This window comes from Aethina tumida, chromosome 1 (assembly GCF_024364675.1).
Source record: "Aethina tumida isolate Nest 87 chromosome 1, icAetTumi1.1, whole genome shotgun sequence".
NCBI classification, from domain to species: domain Eukaryota; kingdom Metazoa; phylum Arthropoda; class Insecta; order Coleoptera; family Nitidulidae; genus Aethina; species Aethina tumida.
The window spans coordinates 73,003,763-73,029,856 of record NC_065435.1 but is presented as its reverse complement, the minus strand read 5'-3'; the positions used below and the strand labels follow the sequence as shown (position 1 = coordinate 73,029,856).

Genomic DNA, 26,094 nt, shown 5'->3' with positions numbered 1-26,094 from the left:
GTAACAAAATAATGAATTAAATTTTAAAACATTATTTAATAATATTTATTAATTATCACAGTCACAATATTAATTAATAAAAATTCATGAAATAAAGAATGAATGTAAATAAGAAATAAACGAATGGATATGTATTTCATCAATTTTTAAAAATAAAGATTTTGTTAAATTTATTATTGTCTTGTGGCAAATATTTATCCTTTACTGAAAAAGACGAATGTACATTAGAAGTGGTTTATAGTAGTTTATAGTTCTAGTTCCGTAGAATTTAAAACCATATCCTAAATTGTTGTGGTGTGTTTGAGTCACTGGTATACATCTGTCGTATCACAGTTATTTTTAAACCATTTTTAAATTTCTATACGTTTTTGGAAGATACAACTTTACAAATATATATTCTGTTAACTTGATTCCTGAAAATATATAGAATTTTATTTCATTAAATCTAAAATTCGAGTTAAAAAGTATTGTCCTTGGAATACAATAATTGTTTTCTTTTAATCGGACATATATTGAAATCGTTCTTTTTCCATAGCCTCGATTTTTCATAATACTTTGCTGTTAAAAACTTGTAAATTGTGCTATTAGACCACAAGCAATCCGATGTAACGAGTTGTTACCAATTGAGATTCATGCTAATTGGTGCGACTTTTCAATATACATTTACACTGTTATTATAATCATACCTGACAAAATTCAAGTGAAATCACTTCGCTTGTAAACAGGATTTAGCTTTCCCATTAAAGTTAACAGCAATAATTTACTACCCCTCTCACCAAGTTACTTTACCTCTCAATAAGTTTTTCTAACATTGACATTTCTTGATGGGATCGTCTCAGTGTTCAATGTTGTGAAACTTAAAAAATTAATCAATTTTCTTAAGTGAACTTTCATTTAACGTTAATATTTTCCTTAAATAGTCGAAATATTGCGCCCAAATATAGAAAAATACAAAAGAAAAAAACACAATAAATTTAATAAAACCCTGTATTATTTCAATTAATTAATTGCATGTATGTTAAAAAAGGTATGTTTCTTCTCTGTTCCTTCCACGACCCTAAAGAATTTTAAAATCTGTTAAAAAATGATTCAGTTACTGCGCTCAATACGCACAGCGATCCAAAAATGATTTTTACCATAACTTTAAATTTTAGAAGTCTTAAAAAATTTAACCTTTTGGATTACTGGATTACTATTAAAAAATACAAAAGTAAATAAAATTAATAATTTTTTTTTTTTTAATCTTTTAATTATACATATAAATATTTTATTTACTACATTTTCGTGTTACATACTAATTAATAATTTAAAAAATATTTAATCAAACCAAATGTTTAAATGAAAAATTAATTATTTATGATTTATAAATAACGTTTTAAGTTCTTTATAGATTCAAACAACATTAAATTGGATGGTTTAAAAATTTATTTGTTGAAAAGTTATATTGAATTTATTTAAAACATTAACAGATTGCCACTAATAAAATATAACAGATATTCAATTGTTTAGAAAACTTTAAATGTATTTATTTATTTCACATCACGTTGTGAATGGATTTAACGACCTCAAAATTTGACGTCAAGACTGGAATTTATTTAAATGAACAAAACATGAATTATATTTGTATATTTTATTAACATTTTTTCTATAACTTGAAATTTACATATATTCGCAACAATATATAAAGAAATAAGGATGTAAGAAAGTAATTTGTCTCGATAAATTGCACAGAACCGACCCATTATTCATAAAACTTACATAAAAACTGACTAAAGTGCAAAAGTAATACTAAAGTGGCGTAAAAGAAAAATTACAAATAATAATAATCCTCTCCACATAAATATAAATCCTACAAATTATATACAAATATTACATACAAATGTTTGTTTGATTATTCATCCTTAAATTGTAATAATCACATTAGTCCAAATTTATATGCAAGAGATGCATCAATTCAATCCTCATCAATATTTGAATTATATATAGTTATTGCTATGTTACTAACACACAGGACCCATTAGTAAACCACGTTAGCACCGACTGAGTTTCGTTCAGGGCGGAATATGCAATTTCACATTTAAATGCTATAAATAATAAAAATCATCAATAAACATCGGAAAGAATTTGCACTTAATAAATATGCATTTGCATAAAAATTCGGACCTTAACCATCAGTAATTTTTATATATATATTTGAATGTTTGGAATAAATAAATTTGCATTAAGAACAAATTCAAACAAAAAGTCGTACGTGAAAATTATAATATGCCTTACATTAACAGTGTTGTACCTCTCGATTTATCAGGAACTCTTACAATTTCTTCACCATACTATGATGGCGTCCCATTATAAACTCTCGAAGTTATCAACAATCACAAAGATATACATACAAAAATAATAAATGAATATATTATATAAATAGGTTTAAACTAGTAAATAATTAGTAGAATAAACATAATCGTGAGCAAAGTATATAATTGAGTTTTGTACAAATCACAAGATTATATGATTCACCAGACCAAAATATCAATACATATTTCCCTTATAAACTGATTATAAAGAAACATCCAAAATATGCTTCTATTACAAAATATATATTGTATCTACTTGATTTCTTACTAATTTTTAAACAGTGCTTTGGATATTTAAAGCAGACGGCATAATGTTTTTTTTTTAATATCACAATTGAAAATTAATAAATTAATGCTAATTTACTTGATATTTGTTAGCCTAGACAAAATTTTTGGCTTTCTCTCTAATTAGAATATCATGTAATTGTATAGGCTAATTTGATAATAGGATAAAATGTTGCAATGTAAAATTAAACATTCCCAAACGATTCGCGAAACAGATAAGTATAAGCTGTTCATATACATTTAGAAGCTCGAAATATTTATTATCTTTTACAAAATAGGCCTTGTTACACAACATATTTAGAACCAACTTGTATCACGTGTCTCCCTCGAATTTTAAAAAGTCCTTTTTTAATAAGGTCCTATCTAAAGATTTTATTTAAATGTTAGGCACTAAATTATTTTAGATTTTACGTTTAATTTACTGCAGCCTTGCTTTCGAGATGTTGTCAATTTCAGTGGTTGTGAATCCCAGTATGCTTTGGATGGCCTTCAAATGACCTTGGCTATTCTCTCGGTCCGTTAGAAAGTAGTAGACTGCTGATTTCAAAAATTGCAATGTAATTTCAGGATCGATTTTATTCCTGCTTTTGGCCTCCATCAATTGTCGATACATTGCCTGAAACAACATTAAGTGTTATTGAAACTGATGAAAAGTCGCAAATTAATTCTACCATGCACAAATTTGTTTTCAAATTTACACACATTATATACTAAGTAGTTAGTTACAGATGCAATAATTTAAGGTATTTTCATGACGAAATTATCCAAACCTCTAAACTACACAAACATGTATCACTTTAATTAATAAGAAAATTATAATACACGTACAACTCTGAAATAAACTAAACGTAATTTGATTTAAGAATTGGTTAAAGAAACAATTTTGATCAGTTACGCAAATTCTCAATATTATTATGTCCAGAATAGAAATTCCTTCATTTAAATACGCCATTTTGAAAAAACCTTCTTGAACTTTAGTAACATTCTAAAATATTGGTATCACATAATAATATAACATGAAATATAAAGACACATGCCAGCTAGCAGATTAAGGCCTTGATGAAGAAAATTTCCAAATGAGGTCTTAAAGCAATCACTTATGTTAAAGTTAAAATTTGAAAACTCCTTCATCACACCTTGATGCATGAAAGCGAGAGTAAAAGTGACAAAAAAGAACTGGGTGTAGCGTAGAGTTACGTTTAAGGGTGGTGGTAGGGTGCGGAGGCCAGGCCTAGGATGTTAGTTACCTTTCTAGCACCGAGTACCCAGAGCGAAAGTGCTTCTTTCGCGCTCAGTAACGGTTGCGAACTCTTAGAAGTCGACGCGTACTCTACGTCCTAAAAAATAAATTCACCAACACACAAATAGGTTAGCTATGGTACTGTTAAGGAAAGGCAACGAAAATCAATGCGACCAATTCAACTTCTCAAACATCCACTAAGACGACATCCGTCCCAAAGTTAAACAAACTTCACAAAAGCAAACATAAATATGAATTGATCACATGATTTATTGAATATGTAAACAATGAAGATGTGACAAACGCAGACGACACAACAGCATGATTGAAGCATGATCAATGAAACTGTTAATAATATCATCCCAACATATAAAAGGGACAAGCAATTGTGACAGTTCCCAGTTATATATGAGGTGGAAATCGATCATCGCACATGCAACAAGTTAGTTTGGATGTTCTTTGTCACACCTTTAAGTAACCATACAAAATAATGTATAAATACATTACCTTAATATTCTCTAGTTCATTTTTGGTGACTTGTAATTCTTGCAGAAGCTCTGGCACTGAGATCCTGCTTGGATTTTGGTGAGCAAGTTCCATTAACTACAATAAAAAATTTTCAGTAATCTTTTACTTACCATTTAAGTTTGTATACATACCCTGTTTTCATGTTCTAGTCTAGCAGCTTCTTGACCCTTATTATACATTTGAAGATAAGACTGTTTTTGCTTATCTTCTTGTTCTTGAAGTTTCTTGCTAGCTTCTTCCAATTGCACTTCTAGTTCTTTAATTCTGTCTCGGGCTGTGTCTAATTCCGGGACCAATTCCCAATATCTCGCATTAATTTCAGTGATTCGTTGTAGCAACTCCTCCACTTTATCATTGTGTTTCTGTTTCAAATGGTAGGACTCCTCCTCGTGGGTCCTAACCAATTCCTGAAGGCGTTTCTCATATTCCATTATCAATTTGCTGTGTTCAGAATCGTGGTCGAAACTATCGAAATTAGCCGTTATACCCTTATCCGATGTTTCCACTAATTTAGTCTTAAACGGCTGAAATACAACGCAACATGTTTACACTCAATTTAGTTTAGTATAAAAAATGTAGCGGAAATTAAAAACTCCCACATAAATAGAAAACCATGATAAACAACAGATATGAACTCACAGATCTATTTCCATCGTCAAAGAGGATGGAGTCTTTGGAGTGTACCGATGAGTTTGTGCAGTCTTCAAAGTGTCCGGAATCGGCAAACGAGTTGTTCATCTCACTGTGTCCCGTCGCCAGATGATTGGGTTCGAGCACGCATGACTCGGCGTCGAGTACATCTTTTTCCGGACTGGTTTCCTCACTTGTGTTCTCCCTGACGGTTACCGCGTCGCTGGAGTTGGACTTGTCCTCCGGTGAGCTCAAAGCAGCCTTGTATAATCTCAGTTCTACCACCTAAAGGAACATTGTATTGAAAACGAGGAGGGAGAGCATTGAAATAGAATTACCTCTTTGGTTAATTTAAGTATGTCACTGTCCTTCTGTTCTAAATCCTTTTTGGCTTGTTGCAGGAGATATTTCAATTTCTTGACTTGCCTGTGGGCTCGCTGGGTTGGTGTCAGGTAGTCCTCACCTGTTGCTCCGGCGTGTTGGTTACAATGGAACACGTATCTAAACAGCAAATAAATAAGAATAAAGGGATGTCATTCGATAAACCCCCATTCTGGTAAAATATTTATGAACATTTCGGGTAAGCCCACCGTTGTATCTACATTATGATGTTTGGGAAATTGGATTTTATTGAGATATCGCTTTTTCACTGACCTAAAAAGGCGCCTGTGCAGATAATTTCTGATACGTAAGCCGCGTTATACATCACCGCAAACGTTTACAGGAAGGATCGTGCAATCGACCAATGTTATCAGATCATTAATAAATAGGTGAAGAAGTGTTTTAAATTAATATTATATGTATTAAACACGAACTGTAATCAGCTAATTTAAATTTTAAATGGAAGATGTTTGCATGTCTATTTTTTAGGATAAGTAAAAGAAACAATAAATTAGTTGGGAAAATAAGTTTATATTGTATAGGATTTTGCGATCACATAAAGATCAGATGAGGCACTGCCTCACCTAGTAAATGATTTTATTAACATGATTTTATTCTTTAAAATAGAATATAGCTTAATATTTAAATAAAGGTAGCAGGATATTATATTGTAAAACCGACAATGAATATTTTGTTGCGCAAGTTCTTCACAGACACTTTTAAATGCATCTTGCTAATTCGGTTCATAAGTAAATTTTGAATATTTCTATTTCGATCCAACATTGGCGCATGCGCTTTTAGAGCGAACTATTGTTTCAATGGTAGAGTACCTGAGGCGTGCCTCTTGCCAATGAGATAACTCCAAATATCCAAACATAGCCAATTCTTCAGTTTCAGGAACTATTTTTTCATGTGTGTGTAGTGGATTTAGTCGAGAAAAGGTTACACCAAATACTGGTTCTGTTTTTTATTAAGATACGGCGTCAACCAGTAAAACAAGAAAGAATTTATTGACATAAGAAATGCAGTTGACGTGGTCGAATTTTTATTGAATAAATGTGCATTTTTAATTTAAATCACTAGTCAAAATGTTTGTTGTTAAAGAATTAAACCTTGCAATTCCAACTTTGAACATTTCACAAATTTCAAACATTTGTAATATCTAAAATAATTTAGAATGTGCTTATAATGAAACTGAATTATAATGGAAAATTAATAATTTAGATATTTATAGATTTATTTATTATTTTAGATATTTTATATATTTCAGATATTTGTATGGTAACAAATTGGTTCATTGATCTAATTTTATACTACCACCATATTTGAAATGTATCATTCTTTTTTTGCTGCTCTTATTAGTCGCCGATGCGACAAACTGTGACCAAGTATTTAGCTTTTTACGAATAATTTATTCCCACCAATTGAAATGAGCACTCAAAACAAAACCAGTACAAAAACACATCATTAATTTTCTGACATTCCGACATCTAAAACCTATCATCATTTATGTAACCACCTTCCCATTTCCGTTTCTGTGACCTTAAACAGGTTCGCTCGATCTTACTTTCTACACATTGCTGCAACTTCACGGCACGGAACCGTCAAAATGCATGCTAACCCACAAATCCGTTTTGGTTCGATCGCCTGTTACGTAGATCGATAAAACGTAACATTCCTGATTTTACGCTTTATATAACCAACACATAGTTGTAAATGTACATAGAGAGCTCTTACTTCATGCTTCTGCCGGAGAAGGTGGTGCCGTTGCGGGCGACGCTGGCGTGGTCGCACGACGCCACGCTGCTGCCGCCGACGCTGATGATGCTGTCGGTGTCGTCCCAGTCGATTGACCTGTAGTCGAGGAGTTGGTTGGAGGCGTGGAGATGGTTACGCACCTGGTCTGCCGGAGACTTCGGCGACGACGCCGACACCGCCGAGGGTGACTTCGGGCTGTTCAGACGAGTGTTGGACAGCGATAAAGACTGTAAATTATATATATATAAAAAAATACTGAGTCAATCAATCAAGGCAAGTTATTAAAGAAATTAAATTGGTTGTTTGGATAAGGATCACAATTATAAATTGGTATTTTAAGAAAAATTACAATAGAAAAGGGAAAAAATGTTACAGTAGCATTTAATTGAGTTTTATTATTCAAGAAAGTAAAAAAGATTAATAATTATACATCAAATAATTATCTATTTAAATGAAGTCCTGTACAGATCTTAATTTATGACCGCATGTTGATTTATAATTACTAAACGTTATTTAATATCATACCAAAGCGAATTTCCCATTAAAGTCAATCTAATTTCCGTCATAAAATTGATAGAAAACATACATATGTATAATTATGCACGCTTTCGAATTTAAATGTCCGTGTAATTTAAGAGAAAATCTTCATCTCGTTTTAACAATATTAGACCAAATGTTTTCTTTTATACATTATTTTTCACGTATTTAATGCAACAAGTTAAAGGTTAAAAATTATGTAACGGAATAGAACAACTAGTTATGTAATTAAAATCCAGTTTAATAATTAAGTTGCCTAAGGTTTCAAAATACATGCAAAGAAAACAAAAATACAAAAAGTTCCCAGTTATAATAAACCTAGACGTGGCGAACAAGCAGTGAAAAGCAATAAAAGAAAACACAGAACGCAACCGCCACACTTTCCAGGTCATAAATCCTATTAAATTATTCGTTACATCTAATAAAACGGATCCAATTGTTAAACAAATATTTTTATTGTCGGTTGTTTTCTATTACACTTATAGAAACGGCATTTAATAGATTTTACGGGTAATTTAATAGTCTTTCTAAATTTTCCTTTGTCCGCACTTTTCACTCAGATTAAATTGTAGCATAAATTTAGGATGACGCAGTTTCAAATTTGAACTGTAAATAAAGTAAATGTATTTGATATTGCAAAACTCACTATTTTAGAAATTCAGTCTCATATGCATTTTGTATAATACTAGTTTATTATTGATTAGCATTAACCTGGATTTCACTTTGTTTTGTTTGGTTTTTTATTATATTATTAACACAATTGTTCAATTAACAGAAAAATCAAAAAGTTGGTTGGTTAAGTTCGTTAAAGAAATGTTCTGTAAATCTTTTCTTAATTCGATGCGAAATGGCTGCTTTAAACTAATAAATAATAATTGATAATATTATTGAATATCTAGAATGTCAATCATTTATTGTTAATTAACTCTAATCCATTAATTTTTCACGAGTCATAAACTTTTAAGAAGTCGGAAGGGGAATAAACAAGTAAAAATGAACTTTATCTCTCATAAATGTTTCTACAGTTAAATGTTATAATTAAAAAACTAGAATGTTATATTAATAAGCTTTATAAAAATTATAAAAATACAATCTCATAGAAATTTTTTAAAACATTTGTTTCCATAGAACGTTGACTATATTGATTAAAATCCCGTCACATTTATAATTTATTTGGGTTAAGGAAGTTTATTTACCTTTGGAAAATATGGATATTTTAATTGAATTTGACATTAACACGTCTTCAAAATAATTTGATTATTGAACAGTATTTTTAAGTTGCTACAAGATTATAAACAGTCTTTTCTTTTATTGATTCAAATTCAAAGAAATAAAAATATTTATTTACTTCTCACCGCAATATTTTATATCACCACTAAGTAATAAATTTTAAAAGCCCCAAGGAATTTACGAACTTTACAGACATTTTTTGACACGAAACATGAACTTTATCGATTAATACCCTGAACCACCTGCAATTTATTTGGGTTAAGGGAGTTTGTTTACCTTTGGAAAGCGCAGTGTAATAAATCCAAGTTCCGTAAACTTCCCATTAAATTTTTTCATGTAACATAGCGACGAAATTACACATTAAAACCGTAAAACAATCGCAAATGACAAAAATTAATTATTTTCTCGACCACTTTGGGAACAAGTTAATTAACGCCTACGTGCAACACAAGTCAATAATTGTGTTTTTTTTTTTGTAATTAATTAATTGAACACGCATTCGTTTACCACAAAATTCTGATAACACTTCGCCGTATAAATAAACAGACATTAATGTAACGGTTGATGCAACGCCACGTTATAAAATTATGATCATAATTATTCGGATTGAAGTTTTTGTTCACATTTGCATTATTAATCGGCACTATTTTACCCGTGGGAGCGAATCTTCCGCAATCGCAACACAATGAGCGTTTCCAACAATTAAAATTATCACAGGAAAATTATAAACTTTCGTTTCCAACTGTTTCGTTCGTTCATTATTTTGAAAAGTGATAAGGCATATTTTGTGCAAACCACGTAACTAGGTTACCTGAAAACTGGAGTTATGTCGTCGCATGAATATTTAGTTTAGAACCGAGGTGAACTGTTACCTTTACATGTACAAACCGATCGATACTACTTTAATCTAAGATAATTTTTACTTATTATATTTAAATTTTATCAAGACAATGGGGTCTTATGAAGCTCAAATACTTCTAACTAAAAATGGCTGGAAAGTTCAATATTTTATAAATATTATCAACTTGTTACCATGAATAATAATAATACTAATTTTAAAATTGTTAAAATTATTGTGATATATGTCTCCCCATAGAAAATTAAACAATACTAAACTAATGTTATGAACGTTATGTAGCATCGATTGTATAAAAATAAACAATCATAAATATTAATTTTAACATAAAAGCAGAAAAATTTAGGAAAAACATACTTCGATGAAAATAATAAACATGATTTTAAAAAACGTTTTCTCTTTTGTTTAAATCCATGAATATTATCAAACAATACTGTTAGAAATGATTTTTTGGAAGCTTATTTTTTCCGAGTACTATATTAATTGTTTTTTTTTCGAGAGCCAAAATTTATAATTTAAAGTATTATCAGAATATAATTATTTCTAATGTCATAATTAATACAAATATTTAGTTTAACACAACAAAGAAACTAGAGTCTAATTATGGAGTTATGATTGTTTCATTTACAGTTCAGCATTGACTATTGAACTACATTGTTAACTACTAATCTATCAGTTTTCAAATTCAATAGAATAATTAAACTCTGCTTCTATTTCCAAACAATTGGTGCACCAAACTGACAGGTACAGTTTCCTCAAAAATATTGCAACCATTTATGAACTAATAACTACTACATAGAAGATTTTAAGAAACAATTAAGCACAAATAAATAGTAATAGAAAAGTGTCAAGAACCCGGAAACAAGGAAATCTCCCAGTGACTCACCAAACTCCTGATCCTGTTGGGACTCTGCGGTGTGGTCAGCTGTTTGGGCGTCGGGATGCCACCGTTCCTGTCCACCTTCACTGTCGTCCTGATTGTCTGCGGCCTGGACGCCATTTGGCCTCGCGAACCATACTTCTTCTCGCCCTTTTCCATGAACGAGTGGCCCCGTTGCAGTGGGACGCCGACCGCGCACTGCCCGCCCTCCTGCTGTGGACGGACGCCGCCGGTTCCTGCAAGCAAACAGTTGCAGGAATGCTAGTGTGGTTGTCGGGGCGGATCGATAGGGTGGCGGCGCGCAGGACCGGCTCGAACAGGTTCGGACGATGATTTATTCAGGAACGATTGATTGCTCGAGATGGGAAAACTTGATGACTAACATTAAAAATTTATTACATTTATTTTCTAATAGTTTTACAGTTATTAATCAATAAAGCATTTTTTTTTTTTTTCATTTTAGGCAAACTTGTAGTAGTAGTAACAGCAGTAATTCTTTATAAACTAGATATCTAGTTATATTGTGATATAAAAAATTACAGTATATTCGTTAGTAATATAGAAATTTAAAAAATCATTATTTATGGAAAAAGTATAAAGTTACCTTAATAAATTTGAAATTACTATTTCAAAGACACATTTGTTATGAGTAATAGTTTTGTTTAAAACTACACACACAAAGTTATACTTATTAATAAAATTGTCAATTAACTTGTCATTCAATTGCCCACAATTTTAGGTTATTTATTTACTGTAACTATGACTGCGACATAGCCGACTAGACTAAAATTGAAACATTTTTTAACGAAATGTTTTAAAACATTAAAAGCAATTGCCACGAGGAAGAATCCTTCTGTGATTCTAATATTAAGGTAGACTTACTTAATGATTCAATGTTTCTAGTAAAATCTCCAGCTGAAGTAAGTCCATTCTTATTCTCCCCCCTAAGTCTTAAACTCCCATATCTTCTCAGCGGTGTGGGACTCGGCAAAGGTATCCTGGATGGTTCTGGCGATTTAAGTGGATTAACAGGTTTAGTGGTGAACATGTCGGCGCTCATCTTCAGCTATCTACGATTAAATTAGAATCTTTAATTCTGTTGTCATCAGTAATGGTACAATTTCGAGATATCAACGTTCCCTAACTTTCACATTGACGGCGAACTAGAACATGTTAAATGTGCCTTGGCGCCTTGCCATAACAAATGAACAATTTGGTCACAACTCAACGGTTAAGTTAAGATTATTCTGTCACGATTTAGACGAAATCTAACTATGAGAACCGATCTCTCCTAATCAATTTGTTGTGAATTCGGAACGATTCGTTGTTTTATAAAAAACCAATTGGATGAGGGAGTATCCCGTTTGTCGTTTACATTCATGTGTTTCCTAAGTAATAAATTGCGAACAAGCTGAAATAATTAAGATCGCATTACTTCCGTTTGCAGTAATCTCGATGTTGAAATTTATGTGTTTGTTCCATTTGAAATTGCTAATTGTAACCGTTAGTTGCGGACTATTAATTGATTTGTCGGAAAACTTATACGACAGACAACTTAAAATTATTTCTTATATATTTGTAACGGTACACAATTAATTTAATGCATAATTATTATGCGTTCAATAAAATGCAATGAACGGTAAGGTTTGTCCAACAGGTGGGTATGTTGAAAGACTGACAATGTTCAAATATACATTGAATTATTGTAGAAATCTGTTCGGTGTCGTAATTACTTTAATGCATTAGAAACGTTGAAGGATGATTTCATAGCTTCAAATAATTGAGTTTCGATTAGTTTTTAGAATACGATCAGATAATAATGTTTATAGCAGACATAAATTTTTAAAAATTGTTTCTAGAATGTCAAGGTTAAGCTTTGCAAGAATTAGGTCTACATGTTTTAAGATAGTGGAAACCGAAAGTTTGTTGTTATGTAAATATTTAGTTTAGTATAAATAATTAAAATTCTAAAGGTTTACTCTGAATTTCAGCATAAAAGTGGTTAATTTCGCAATTAAATATTTATTTTTAATTAATACTTAATTCGACAGTAATATTGATTTATTAATATTAAATATATAATAAATTTTATAATTAAAATTTTGTACATATATTATGAATACAAAAATAAATTAAGAACAGTCTAATCATTATCTAAATACACAATTGTAAACTAAATAATTTTATTTGTATTTTCGTATTTACAATATTTTATTTTATAACATATACATAAATTTTGAAAATGTGATTATAATTTATATGGCAACTGTGTAATCTAATCTCACTAAATTTATACAATATGCAATATTTAACAACTGCATATTGTAGAATTTTAAACCTTATTCAGACAATTGAATTTCTTTAAAATAAATAGCAAAAATATATGAATACTAAATCCAAATCGTAAAATGTAATACACTTGAAAGTTATGTTAAATGTTCAGGGTCATATTTAACAAACTTTGTAGCATAAATAAAAATATGTATAATGCACAAAACTATCACATATACACATTTTAATATTTGTGTTGTTAATTAAATAATTATATAAAACTTAAACTGAATTGAACGTGGTACAATGTAATATGATCATTTTAGTTGATTATGTTGAATTAGTCTAATTTCCAAAGCAAATATAGTCTTTTACACTCTAAATATAACAATGACAATGACAATATTATAAAATTTAGTTTATTTTGTTTTGTAGAAAACAAACTTTAAATTGAATGGAATGTGGAAATTAACCCACTGATGTAAATGACTGGTATAGGTATATATGTGTATATACAATCATTATACCATAAAGGATAAAAATTCCGTCAAATTAAAAGATCAGTAAAACAAAACCATAAACTAATTTATTTTAATTTTTCTCATCTTATGCCACCATAATAAAAATTCTATAGAATGACCACAAAATGTAGTGCTTTATTTTTTGTTGTACAAATTTAAATACAAATATTCAGTATTTGAATGGAAATGGCAGGTAATAGATAATATTTATGACACGTAACAAAATATGAAAATATTCTTATCAAATCCAATTATCTACAGGCTTATATCCCCACATAAAACTAAAAAAAAATAAAAACACCGAACCATAGTCGCACTTACATCGTCCCCAAAAACGACCCCAAGCTTCACTGCCACTGTCGAAATTGAATTCAAATTATTCCATATTGGTAAGACGCGAAAATTTTCAAAAATGCACCGCGCACCTCTCGTTTTGTGGTCGCGCCGCGAACTGCAGTCATGGAACCGCGGATCCAAGTCGCGGTGAATTGTTTTGTCCCTCCCCCGTGCTACCCAGTAGTCGGTTTCGCACGGTGGCTGGATTTATTTCTTAATGAACGGCCGGAACCGCGGTCGACTGTGACATAACTGCAATTATTTCTCAATTATTGTTATCTGGTAGAATGCCGCGTGGATACAATCCTGGTTGCCTATATTTTAAATCCATCGCTTAAGTTAGCTTAATGATAAGATAATTTAGGTAATGAGTTATTAATGCCGTACCGTTGGTTATATGATACCAAATTCACATATTTTGTAGTGGTTGCATATGATATTTGACATTCGCCAAGTTTTAACATTACTTTTTAGTATTTCCTTGCTATACTTATTTTAATGTTTATAGCCTTATTTGAAAAAAAAAATTAATTAATCAGTACTGAAGCGAAAAATTCTTCTCTATATTTTTATTTAGAAATGCCACGCAACTGTTTTCTTTAATTCGTTTTTAATAAATAATAACTCAAAAGTCAAACAATGCCTAGCTATGAAAATTATTTTCTATTTCATCCCAACGAGGTATACTACAACATTTTTACAGTCAAATAATAATATGTTTTCTGTTGGATTTAGAATTCTTCAAGGTGAATTGTATATTAAAAGTTTATGGTAGAATTAAACTCAAATTATTCATATTAATCTTTAAATATTATTAACTGTCTTCAAATATAAATAATAATAGTTTAATTAAATAAACTTCTTAATTAGATTTATAAGTTACTAACACACAGCAGTATAACACAATTATAACACAAAAATTGTTAACGATTGCCTTTTCCCCAGGATAGGTTCACCTTGTCGTGGTCCTAGAGCTCAGTACTACTCCACAAGCCAGGATGATTTCCAATCTTCCCCTATTGGTTTTGTTCTTTCCGAACCAGTTGACAGAGGGCTGGTATCTTTGCCTCCCTTACGGCTTCTGATTCAGTCACCCCATGTATGAATTTTTATGTGCCATGATCGGTAGCCGGAGAGGGGTTTTTTAAATTTCCCTTCTTTGTTCCAAAAAAACCGATTGCCTTAGTATCGTACAGAATATCAAACGATTATTTATAAAAAAATCTATTTTCACAGACATGGAATGAGTAATAATAGATGTATGTTATGCGAAATGAGACAAAAAGTTTGCATCTTATGGGTTCCACTCAAAGTTGAAGTGAAAGAATAAGAAAGAAGTCGAATAAGTTTGCAATAAAAGCAACCCAGAACACTCAATATCTAAGAAACCATAATTCACACTAATATAAGAAATAAAAAAAAATATTTCTTTAACTAAGTGGCTACAAAATTCAACCACCAGAAAGCTTTAATCATAAAACCAACCGTGCATCCTTGAAGAGAAGGTCCCTTACCCTTCGTGAAGAAGAAATCCCGTAGACTGTGAACATACAGGTGCACGAAATATGCGGAAACCAGAAAAAATATAGATCTACCGATATGCAAAATATTTCAGGAGATTAAAGACGATTCTAAAATCTTAAACATTTTTTGCACGGCAATCTTTTATATGGTACAGTGGTAGACAGGGAAATAGCACACATTACTATCCTAACGTTAATTAGGAAACGCACAACTGTATTTAAATGCAATCAATATATTTTATATTTTATTTAAAATTAATACACTTTATTCTTTCTCCTATGAATCTAAATCAAAATAATATCTACTTAAATTAAATCTTAAACATAATAAATGCGAAATGTGGCCAGTCACGGAAATAGCACAATTTTGAAAAATATATATTTGTTAAATAAATTATTCAGAACTTCATAACTAAAATTGTTAATATTTTGTCGGGAACTCACAATTCATCAAAATTTAATACTTTTTGGTCTTTTAATCGAGATTACATGTCACTCCACAAGTTATCAGTTGTATTTAGATCCGGACTACGCTGGCCCCGGAAATCTCAAAATCTTTAAACCAACTTTGAATAACTTTGGATGCATGCTTTTTATTACTATTATACATAAAAGTCCACGTAACTGGTAAATTATCGGTCGAAAATAGTTCCATCACATCTCTCATAATGTCTATGTATATAGAAAACGATCCATTTTACTAATAATTTTTCATAATGGTCCTATACCATAGCAAGGAATTAATATATTTTTGTGCAAATGTTCGACTGTTCTACTAGACTCACTGATATTGTATGACTCAATTAATTAATTTTTTTTTTGCTTAGAAAACAAGAATGGATGTCGTTTACTAATTTTTTCAATTTGTCAATAAAAAATGTTGGTTTTTGTTACCACATTTTCTTATTGTATTTTCAATTGAGTATGTTACCATTCTTCGGAATAAGTTTTTAGCGATATCAGCAATATTTAGACCTTAATGTTTCATATTAATTATTATTTTCCACTTCTCTGAAAAGTAATGTTTCTTTCTTCTCTCTGAAAGTAAATTTATTTAATAAAATAATATATAATCTATTAAGGCTAAATTCTAACTATCAATAGTATTGTTAAATGCATACACAAAACGTAAATACATTTGAATTGAAGTAATATGTCTGAAGTTTACAAGATGTGTAACAAAAAAAGCAAAATAAAATATGAAATAATTTTTTATTTTGACTGTACAAAATTTGAATTAAATACTTTAATGAAATATCTTACAAACCGTTTAATTCTAAATTTTATTTTATTTCCATGACCGCCACTGTTTATTTTATGAAACCAAAATAGAAATATATAGTAATAGCTAATGGTTCTAGTAGTCTAAACTGTTTAATAAATAAATAAATAAACAAATATATAAAACTTTTTAGTTAAAGTTTACAGATATGTAACTTTAATCAAAATAAGGAAGAATAAATAATGAAATTAATTAATAAAAATAATACACATTTTATTATATAATTCTTATATATTTTATTCGGGCTTTAATTTCAAGCACAGTTTAAATACTCACAGATCACAGATAACATTTACCTATATTGTCATTTTTACTCTTACAATTACTCCACTTACTCAACACACCGGTTTATTTTAATCATGAACAAAAATATAATTATCGTGCATTATACAAAATAATATGAATGATTCAGATCATATTTTTCTTAAGGAATAGAAAAATAACAGTCTTCACAAATCTCTTTGTTGTTAGTAAATTCCATACAAAAATAATGCAATCTAAAGCCACTGATTGACACAAGTTGGAAGATCTGGTTACATAGCATCCAAGCCTCTCACAAGAAGTTATAATAATTTAAAAATAAATTATAATTAAATTAAAGCTACTATAATCGTATCCCTTCAGAGTTTCCGCATTTCTTATTTCTTCTCGTCTTTTTTATTAGACAGCAATGTATCAAGCCATGATCTAGGATTGTACGAAGGTTGTTCACCACCCATTTCAGCTGGCAAAATGTCCCTATGTACATGTTCATGTAACGTGCTCAGATTATTTCCATGTACATACATCCTTTCCTTGATTTTTTCCTTCAAAAATGGTTTGATAACTGTCAAAGCTGCTTCCACATACCAAGGTTGTCCAATAAAGTGTATCCCTTTGAATCTAGCAGGAAAACAATCCTGCAATCCCTCGATCATTAGCTTCAATGCTCCCGGCTTCAAACTGGTGACCTGTTTGAAAGTGAATTCGGTCCAATCAACGATCACGACGAATCCATTGGCCTGGTTGGTCACGTCGTCCGTTAGCTGTTCCAAACTATAAAGTAACGCTCTGTATATGGTTATCAGTGTGTAACTGCCGCAATCCCAATTCGTAGCGTTGAAGACTAGGACACATCTGCCTTTGCGGTCCTTGATCGGTAAAACACCTGCAACCAACAGATCCATGTGAATCATTTACATAAACACACGCAAAAGTGTTAATAAACATGTTTTCGTACTCATATGGTAAAATATAATTATAAAACTAACTGCGTGCGACAAAAACATCTAAAGGTACTTTCTAAATTATTGGGTCTTGATAACATTTATGGTATCATTTACTGTTCGCATGTTACAGTTGAGAACGCATTGAAAATGAAATCCAGTTCTCAGTTATGATCAAAAACCACAATTTGCTCTCGGGTTAATCGTTCCATACGTCCTGGTGTAATTGACAAGGACGCATCTGCCTTTGCGGTCCTTAACGAGTTCAACACCTGCGTCGAACGGCATGTGTCAACGAACATATGTTCGTGTTATTCAGATTTGGCGTTTTAAATCACTTGGGAAACGATTATATCGTTTGCATCTCATAAACAAGCGTACCTGGCAGTCCGTTTTCTAAGGCCTTGTGGATGTCGTGCGCGTGCAAATCGAAGTTCTGGAACAGTTCCATGTTGCGTTTTCTGTACAGGTAGAAGTTCTTCAACAAATCGAAGGTCTCCTGTATGTCGAATTTTCGGGCGTACAGGAATTTCTGTAATGTTTTGTCATCCTGGGGCAGTTTGTTCCTTAGTTCCAGATCTTCACACTGGTTTATCATCTTTCGTAAACCTGCAATTGGACAACTAGTTAATTGTACTAGTTAAATTATCGAGTTACTCACTTTGTATCGATTTACTTCTATCAAACGGTTCTCTCGTTTGCGGGACATTTTTCATAATATCCGGTGAGATTACACTGTGCCTCCAATCGAACTCCATGTATTCTGACATATTATTATTTCTTAAATGTAACTGTAACAAAATAAAACACCATTATAATTAAACAATGAAAAATGAAGAATATACATTTCTAAAACGGCTTGAAAATGCACAAAAGCGTGGGAGACTCGCTGACGCCAATCTTATCGACGTCCAAAAATGTATGACAAATCCAAGAAACTTCAGATATGAAATGGTTCAAAAATATCGTGCAGTATTGTAAATCTTCTCAACTAATTACTCACCATGATAGTGTGTTTTCCATTCAGTTCCGTTCTATTCTAATCCCCTGAATTAGATAATTATACGTAATTGCCGGTATTTAGTTGTAATTAAGAAACGATTCAAACCTTACTTCCTATTAGCTAGATGTTCCGAACCGAATAATAGCAGAACGAATGAGAAAACTGTATCTATATATCGCGTCGTGCAAAGATAAAAAGGTGCAAACAATGTGCAATGACTTTTAAACGCAGTCAATAAATTTTGATTTAGTTTTTTATGACTTTATATATTTATTATTAATGCAAATATTATTGTAGCAAGTAGGCATCAAAATATTTTGAAACTGTTTATTTGCCTAATTTATCCATGGAAAAAATTTGACATATAATAAATAATTAACTTTTTATTAGAAAGATCAGTTTGGTAATATAAAATACTGCACAATTAATTAAATATCTAATTTAAAAAATACTCTAACTAAGAAATTATATCCAAGAGAAATATTTATTTAAACTATTTTACTATAAAATATATATAATTTAGTTACTTCAAAAATGGTATAAACATCTAATTTCTTTATTCAACTTAAAACTTTGTTTATATGTGTGTATAATAAAATTAAAAAGTATATTATTCCATTAAAAAGCTATAAGTAATGTGATTTCCTCTTCCTTAAATAAATCTAGTATACTTGCATTTATTTATTTAATTCTTAATTGTTATTAGATTGTAATATCTTGTACTTTCCTACTTTTTTGCATTAATGTCCAATCAACAATTTGCAATTTTCAAAAGCGTTCCATTGCATATGCTGCCATTAAATTTAATCGATGATTCGATGTCGATGCATAACTAATGATTGATTTGATTAGGTAAATGAAGGAAATGAAGAATAATTTTACACTATTACATAATCCTGTTATGCCAATTATAGTAAATCAGTTCACACTGAAGTGCAAGAGAAAGTTAAAATATTCAACCCACTTTTTTGCAAAATTATAAATTGTGGTATATTTTATTGACATTTACCTTTAAAATATTAAACAATTTAATAAGTTTGATTTAACAATTATTTGAATTTGCTGCGTAATCCTTCCAGCAATCCTACACTTTACCAAAACACGTTTTCACAACACTTTATTTTGAAATGTTCCACAATTGTTAACGTCACCAACAACGTTTTGATCATCAATATGAAACAAATTATCAGCAAAATTGATCAGCAAAGATACAATAGATAAGAAATAATAGAAAAATACTAAAGTCATTGTAGATTAGATAATAAATCTAGCAGAATAAAAATGTTCAGACATTTTTAATTCGGTGTGATATTAGCGTAAGCGGATCCTACTGTCTTTTCCGGTTCCGCAGACACTGTCTGAATATTATATAAATACATATTAATCGTACTTATTGTTAGATGTTAGCCTTAAGTACAATTCATAAGTATATGACTCATCTTTTCATAAACTGACAATAAGACATATTATTTACCATAATTATATATTTCGCAATCTAGCACAATGTAACTGACCTAGTTATTTGATAAGTAAACTTTTTATGATGCTTTTCCATGTTGTGTAGTTATTGTAAAATAGTGAATATAAAGAAAACGTGAAAAACCGTAATTGCAGTGCAATATACATAATTGCCAGTGAACTGTTTTTACACTCTACATAGCAAAGTGACAATGTGTGCACAGTTTTGTAAATATTGGAACGAGCACACCAAACCACAAGATACTCATTTTAACCATTCAAATATTAGGATCAGGAATTATTAATTTCTGTTTTTATTGTACAATTTGTCATCTTATTTTTCTTAAAGGAACCCTGAACCTATGCTTGGTAATACGAGTTTAACAAAACATAAAAATAAAATGTATAAATATTATGGGGAAAAAAGAATTAGAATTTTTCAAAATATACGAAATTTATTGATGTAAATTATAATTAAATGTTTTTACTTTTTTAACAGAGTAACATTAAAGAAACACCTGACTAATCTTATTTCATAAACCAAATCCAAACACTCCTAATTTATGGGTTTCAGGAGAATTTTTCCCTTTATTTAAAATTGTTTATATTGAACTTTAGTGAGTCACTGATTTAAGTTTTGCAATTCTGCCCTCACTTATCTTTACAACTATGACATGTTTATTTGTCAATCATAAATATTTAGCACGAAATCTCGAAATAAACAAAAAAAACTAGAACAATAATATAACAAAATAGGAATTTTTTACAAAATTAAAAGACAGCTTTCAACGTGTGCGCATCAAAGTAAAAGATGAATGTTTTTTATTTAAGGCCCTCACTTCATTAAGACCTTAAAAAACCGGTAGCACCAAACGAAATATTTCAGTTTTGAACTCGTTTTCCGTCTGGTTTGGCTACTTCGTCCAGACATGCAGGCACATGTTAAAAAGCAGTGATTCACTCCCAATTCCCCAGCCAACGACAAGAAGCTTAAGTAGTTTAACAAATAATAAATATTAAGATAATTATTTACGCGGAAATGTGTGAGTAACAAAACCAAATATGTCAACAGACAAATACGCCAAATCGGCTACCTCTAATGGTAAGCGAAAAGTAAACACGACTATTACCTTCACACATAATTGAATAAAACTGCGAAGGTCACAATCATATCTACATTCAATCAACAAACAAAGGCAAATCAACAGGTGAACCATCCAACTTACCCAAAAGCAAAATCAGTTGATATGCTTTTTTACCATCGGCCCACCACCAACTGCACCATACCGACCGGAAAAAAATCGAAGCACCGATCGCGGCCACGTATCGAAAAAATACAAAACGACGTCACCCAAGCAACGAGTTAAGTCGACTGGTCTTTGGTTCGACCGACGCTCGAACGGGTACCATGATGGTGGTGGTAAGGCAGCTAGATGAGTCACGCGCGCTCGCACGAAGGTAAACTTTCTTCTATGGTAGACCGGGTTTTCAGGCCTGCAATCTATTCAAACGGTGGCTACATCCATAAAACACCATCAGATCTTATCGTAAATTGTAAGCCGGTAGTCAATTTTCTATGATTCATTGAACATGGATAATTGGATGAAAGATTGGGCTTAGGTGCCACCATAAAGGTAACAAGTCTATTACAAGTTAAATACTCTTCTGCTAATTACAATTATTTTGTTCATCAATAAAAAAAAATTGCATCTTCCATCATTTTAATTGTAGTTATGTTTTCTACAGTCCATTAAGTCTTCTCTCTGACGTTATATCCAATACACAAAATGTAAAAGAGCAATTAAGCCCAAGTCCCGCATAAATAGCCAGACTCGTCGGTAAATTAAAATTCGTGTCGCCACCGGGGCGTTTTTCAACCGCAAAATCGAGTGGCGACCAAGAGTCCAGGTGATGAAGTAACTGTATTCCGTATTTCCTCTATACACACATGTAATTTCATATCCGTTTGCCGTTACATTATCGATTGTTTTTTGTATGCGTTTATTATCTGTTGGCACCTCCATCTCCTCTTCGGCCATATGGGACGATCCCAACACGACAAAAATCGTTTATGTGCCATACAGTATTTACTTCCTAGTTAATAAGTTAACACTTGAACTCGAAAATGAAACAGTTACATGCTTAGACACATCTAGGTTTGAATTTATGGTGGATGAACTCTTAAAAAATCTTATAAAACGGTATTTAGCAGTGTTGGGATCGTCCCACTCGTATTTATCATTCCAGACATGCAATCATCGACGATGATTAACAACACATTTAACTATTGTTGGCGTACTCCACATACGGTGCTTATGGTTGTATGGGGTTATTGTAATATATGTAAATAAGTATCTCGTGCCAGGATTTGTTTCAATGCGATGTTATCTACAAATATTTAAAATCAAACACTGTGAATCCTCTGTTTAGAGAAACCACTCATTGTTTGAAAGCAAATTGTATGCTTTTTTTTAATTGGTATTCATGAGTTGTGGTCATTTAAGGATATTTGATATTTATTCCAAGCAGAGGTTCAAATTATGTGTTTAAATAAAAACGATGCTTCAAAAATAATTACTCTCAAATTTATTATATTGTACAAAAAAAATTATTTAAGACAAATTAAATGTTAATTCCATAAGAAGAAACTAATAGTTAATCGTTAAATAATGTATAGGGTAATCAAATAAGCTTATTATAATAAATTTCGAAAAAAATTATGCAGATATGTAACAAACAAGAAAATTTTCTAATTAACATATCATTCAACCAGTTTTCCAAGATTATTAATTTATTTAAATTCAAAAGAATCAACATCTTAACGATAAACAACACCAGTCGATTATTTAATCTCGCAGCAACCAGACTTGTGCCTCTCAAAATGAAATCGTTCATCCAGTATCAACAATATTGCGACTTCCCCATTGAAAATTTACCGTATGGCGTATTTTCAACCAATAATGACGTGAGTAAGATGAAAAAATATATTGTATGTGAATAAATACTATTGTTAACCTCTAACAATCATGCTAACAACAATTCCATAATCATTCGATGTTAATTGCGGTGTTGCCAAGTAGTTATCATTCTGCATATTGATGTCTATTAATTTACTAATGTATATTTTATATTATTAGTATTAATACTAACAATGAAAAGTTCCATTTAATCACGTTGATGCTTATAGTTTACCAAAATTTATTTAAATATTTACTAACTGGCATCAAAAAAATACAAAAATTAAATGTTACAGCGCAATCTATCAACCTTTTATTGCATTTAATAATGAAACTACAGTTTTCTAAAATAAATACACTTCTTGAGAATAATACTTATTCATTGCGGTATATCTGAATGTTTCAACTTAGTTTGCTTTATTTTACATTGTTGAATGTTAAACAATGATGTTTTATAAATTTTGCTATGAATATCTAACATTTAACTTATGCATTCTTACAGAATAGATTTTTTAAATGGTTTTATAATTTAATGTAATATAATTCTGATTATTTTTTAATTTATTATTTTATTTTTTAGCCTTCACAAAGAATAGGAGTCGCAATAGGAGACCAAATTCTTGACCTTAGTAAAATATCCCACCTTTTTACGGGACCGGAACTAAAGGATAATCAAAATGTATTCAAGGAAGTATGGTTTTTGTTTGTAATTTCTTCTTCACTTTTTCATATTGTGTTTTTTCCAGCAAACTTTAAATGAATTTATGAAATTGGACGAAAAAGCATGGAGAGAAGCCAGAAACACCCTTCAAAATTTGTTGTCCATAGAAAATCCTACTTTGCAAAACGATGTAGAACTTAGATCTAGGTAAAAATCATGACCTACCATAAATCTATTTTTTAAATACCAAATTTTAGAGCTTTTGTACATCAATCCGAAGCAAAAATGCACCTTCCAGCTAAAATCGGGGATTATACCGACTTTTACTCGTCCATCCATCATGCCACTAACGTTGGCATAATGTTCAGGAGCAAAGAAAACGCTCTTATGCCCAACTGGTAAAATATATTCTCTTGGCAAGACGAATGATTTATAGTGATCATTTTTAGGAAATATTTACCAGTAGGTTACCATGGAAGAGCTAGCTCTGTTATAATATCTGGCACACCAATACACAGACCTCATGGGCAAACTTTAGCGATAGAAGGTAAAATTTTAGTGATTGACGATTAGATTCTTATTTTAAATAATTTAGGAGCACCTCCAGTCTTTGGACCTTGCAAACTAATGGACTTCGAACTGGAAATGGCGTTTTTCGTTGGAGGTCAGACCAAGTTGGGAGATGTAATTACTGCTGAAAATGCTAACAAACATATATTTGGATTTGTCCTAATGAACGATTGGAGCGGTAACAAAAAATATAAAATATAAATTTATTTTATAGTTTGCATTTGTAGCTAGGGATATCCAAAAGTGGGAGTACATTCCTTTGGGCCCATTCACAGCTAAAAACTTGGGAACAACAATTTCCCCATGGGTTGTTACAACATACGCATTGGAACCGTTCCTGGTTGATAACTTCCCCCAAGAACCTGAACCTTTTCCATACCTCAAACATACAGACAAATACAACTTCGACATCAATCTCCAAGTCGACATCACTCGTAAGGTCACATGTTATGAATTTTATATGTTAGTGTTTGTGACTTTTTTTAGCCAAAGGATCGAATCTTGCTACAACTGTCTGTAGATCAAACTACAAATACTTGTACTGGACTGCCAAACAACAACTCGCACATCATACCATTACAGGTTGTAATCTGAATGCTGGAGATCTTTTAGGAAGTGGCACAATTAGTGGAGATGTAGGTAATTGATATTAGAATTTAACAGAGGTAACTCTTCTATCATTTTTAGACATCCGATTCATTTGGATCTATGTTGGAATTGGCCTGGAAGGGAACAAAACCTCTTACACTCTTAGACGGTACCCAAAGGAAGTTTTTGCAAGACGGTGATACTGTTACCATGAAAGCGTATTGTGAGGGCGATGGCTTTAACGTCGGTTTCGGTAATTGCGTAGGAACGCTTTTGCCGCCAAAACCTTTAAATTTGTAACTGCATAATTGTAAAAAATAAATATTGTTATCTTAGTTGCATACTATCCATCATATAAACACATGGCTTATAATATAATAAACAGCGGCAATTAAACTAAATGATAATTAAAATTGCCGTTAACAAGAGATAGAGTGACATTCGCCAGTACAATCTAAAGTACTGCGAAACATAACAACTTGTTGATAACTAGTTTCGTTACGAAACTTTCGTAGCGGAACAGTTCGCGCTCGACCACCGCAGGTACCGGTTCTTGTGGGACCCAGTGGGGAAAGTGCATCTGTGACGATGTTGCGTACATTATTCCATTCTTTCTTGGTTGCAAATTATGCATTCGCTGAGTGGTACGAAGTCACCTACCTGGACATCGCCATGATGAACAGGGGCAATGAGTTCGTACCAATGAAAGGGAGACTTAAATTTTTAACCATTTGGAATATGGTAAGAAAAATTACCTACAATTAAATGTATTTTTATTTGTGTACTGATTTATGATAATTATAAAAGTCCATTATACACATATCAAGCATTAATTTGAATTGACTGGTTTTTATAATCACATAATTAACTAGTTTTGACCGCGTTCAAAGTTCATACAAAACGTTGCAAGAACAATAAAAAGTGTATGTTGACACTGGTGATGGCAATAAACAGTATTCTTATGTAACAACGTTTGATGAGTAGACGGATCTAGATAATGTTAGTTATCATTTATTATTTATTTATTAAACGTTCGCACACTG

General features: G+C 31.1%; 3 protein-coding genes across 7 annotated transcripts; 1 reads left to right on the top strand and 2 right to left on the bottom strand.

Moving 5' to 3' along the window:
• Positions 1 to 1,615: 1,615 nt before the first annotated feature.
• Positions 1,616 to 14,049, bottom strand: LOC109597995 (protein quick-to-court). 4 transcript variants are annotated; one of them, XM_049970620.1, is made up of 10 exons: positions 13,790 to 14,049; positions 11,559 to 11,746; positions 10,683 to 10,912; positions 7,153 to 7,400; positions 5,373 to 5,535; positions 5,044 to 5,319; positions 4,536 to 4,928; positions 4,384 to 4,479; positions 3,884 to 3,973; positions 1,616 to 3,252 (listed from the first exon to the last, which is right to left on the bottom strand). In XM_049970620.1, the coding sequence occupies exons 2-10, from the start codon at positions 11,734 to 11,736 to the stop codon at positions 3,055 to 3,057; spliced, it is 1,872 nt and encodes a 623-aa protein (XP_049826577.1). In that variant the 5' UTR covers positions 11,737 to 11,746; positions 13,790 to 14,049; the 3' UTR covers positions 1,616 to 3,054. The 4 variants fall into 4 exon arrangements, with proteins under 4 accessions (XP_049826577.1, XP_019869363.1, XP_049826578.1 ...); XM_020013804.2 differs by having other exon boundaries at positions 11,559 to 11,742; XM_049970621.1 differs by lacking the exon at positions 3,884 to 3,973 and having other exon boundaries at positions 13,790 to 14,047.
• Positions 14,050 to 16,820: 2,771 nt separating this feature from the next.
• On the bottom strand, positions 16,821 to 21,651 carry LOC109597985 (clavesin-2). 2 transcript variants are annotated; one of them, XM_020013788.2, is made up of 4 exons: positions 21,502 to 21,651; positions 18,476 to 18,605; positions 18,196 to 18,423; positions 16,821 to 17,756 (listed from the first exon to the last, which is right to left on the bottom strand). In XM_020013788.2, the coding sequence occupies exons 2-4, from the start codon at positions 18,582 to 18,584 to the stop codon at positions 17,248 to 17,250; spliced, it is 846 nt and encodes a 281-aa protein (XP_019869347.2). In that variant the 5' UTR covers positions 18,585 to 18,605; positions 21,502 to 21,651; the 3' UTR covers positions 16,821 to 17,247. The 2 variants fall into 2 exon arrangements, with proteins under 2 accessions (XP_019869347.2, XP_049818179.1); XM_049962222.1 differs by lacking the exon at positions 21,502 to 21,651 and adding an exon at positions 18,818 to 18,940.
• A 1,442-nt stretch (positions 21,652 to 23,093) lies between these two features.
• LOC109597988 (fumarylacetoacetase) lies at positions 23,094 to 25,379 on the top strand. The gene is made up of 9 exons (XM_020013791.2): positions 23,094 to 23,240; positions 23,813 to 23,923; positions 23,979 to 24,100; positions 24,151 to 24,291; positions 24,343 to 24,440; positions 24,489 to 24,641; positions 24,691 to 24,897; positions 24,950 to 25,098; positions 25,151 to 25,379. The coding sequence occupies exons 1-9, from the start codon at positions 23,157 to 23,159 to the stop codon at positions 25,349 to 25,351; spliced, it is 1,266 nt and encodes a 421-aa protein (XP_019869350.1). The 5' UTR covers positions 23,094 to 23,156; the 3' UTR covers positions 25,352 to 25,379.
• Positions 25,380 to 26,094: the final 715 nt, after the last annotated feature.

What these genes read in the sequence shown, in the direction of transcription:
- LOC109597985 (XM_049962222.1), bottom strand. An exon ending in TAGAAGTAAATCGATACAAA is followed by an intron (nt 18,424 to 18,475) that starts GTGAGTAACTCG and finishes GTCCAATTGCAG; the next exon opens with GTTTACGAAAGATGATAAAC. An exon ending in CTTAGAAAACGGACTGCCAG is followed by an intron (nt 17,757 to 18,195) that starts GTACGCTTGTTT and finishes TGTTGGTTGCAG; the next exon opens with GTGTTTTACCGATCAAGGAC.
- LOC109597988 (XM_020013791.2), top strand. Translation starts at nt 23,157, where the DNA reads ATGAAATCGTTCATCCAGTATCAACAATATTGCGACTTCCCCATTGAA. An exon ending in GCAAACTTTAGCGATAGAAG is followed by an intron (nt 24,441 to 24,488) that starts GTAAAATTTTAG and finishes TAAATAATTTAG; the next exon opens with GAGCACCTCCAGTCTTTGGA. An exon ending in TCTCCAAGTCGACATCACTC is followed by an intron (nt 24,898 to 24,949) that starts GTAAGGTCACAT and finishes GACTTTTTTTAG; the next exon opens with CCAAAGGATCGAATCTTGCT.
- LOC109597995 (XM_049970620.1), bottom strand. Translation starts at nt 11,736, where the DNA reads ATGAGCGCCGACATGTTCACCACTAAACCTGTTAATCCACTTAAATCG. An exon ending in TTGACGATGGAAATAGATCT is followed by an intron (nt 4,929 to 5,043) that starts GTGAGTTCATAT and finishes GTTGTATTTCAG; the next exon opens with CCGTTTAAGACTAAATTAGT. An exon ending in ATGAACTAGAGAATATTAAG is followed by an intron (nt 3,974 to 4,383) that starts GTAATGTATTTA and finishes TTTATTTTTTAG; the next exon opens with GACGTAGAGTACGCGTCGAC.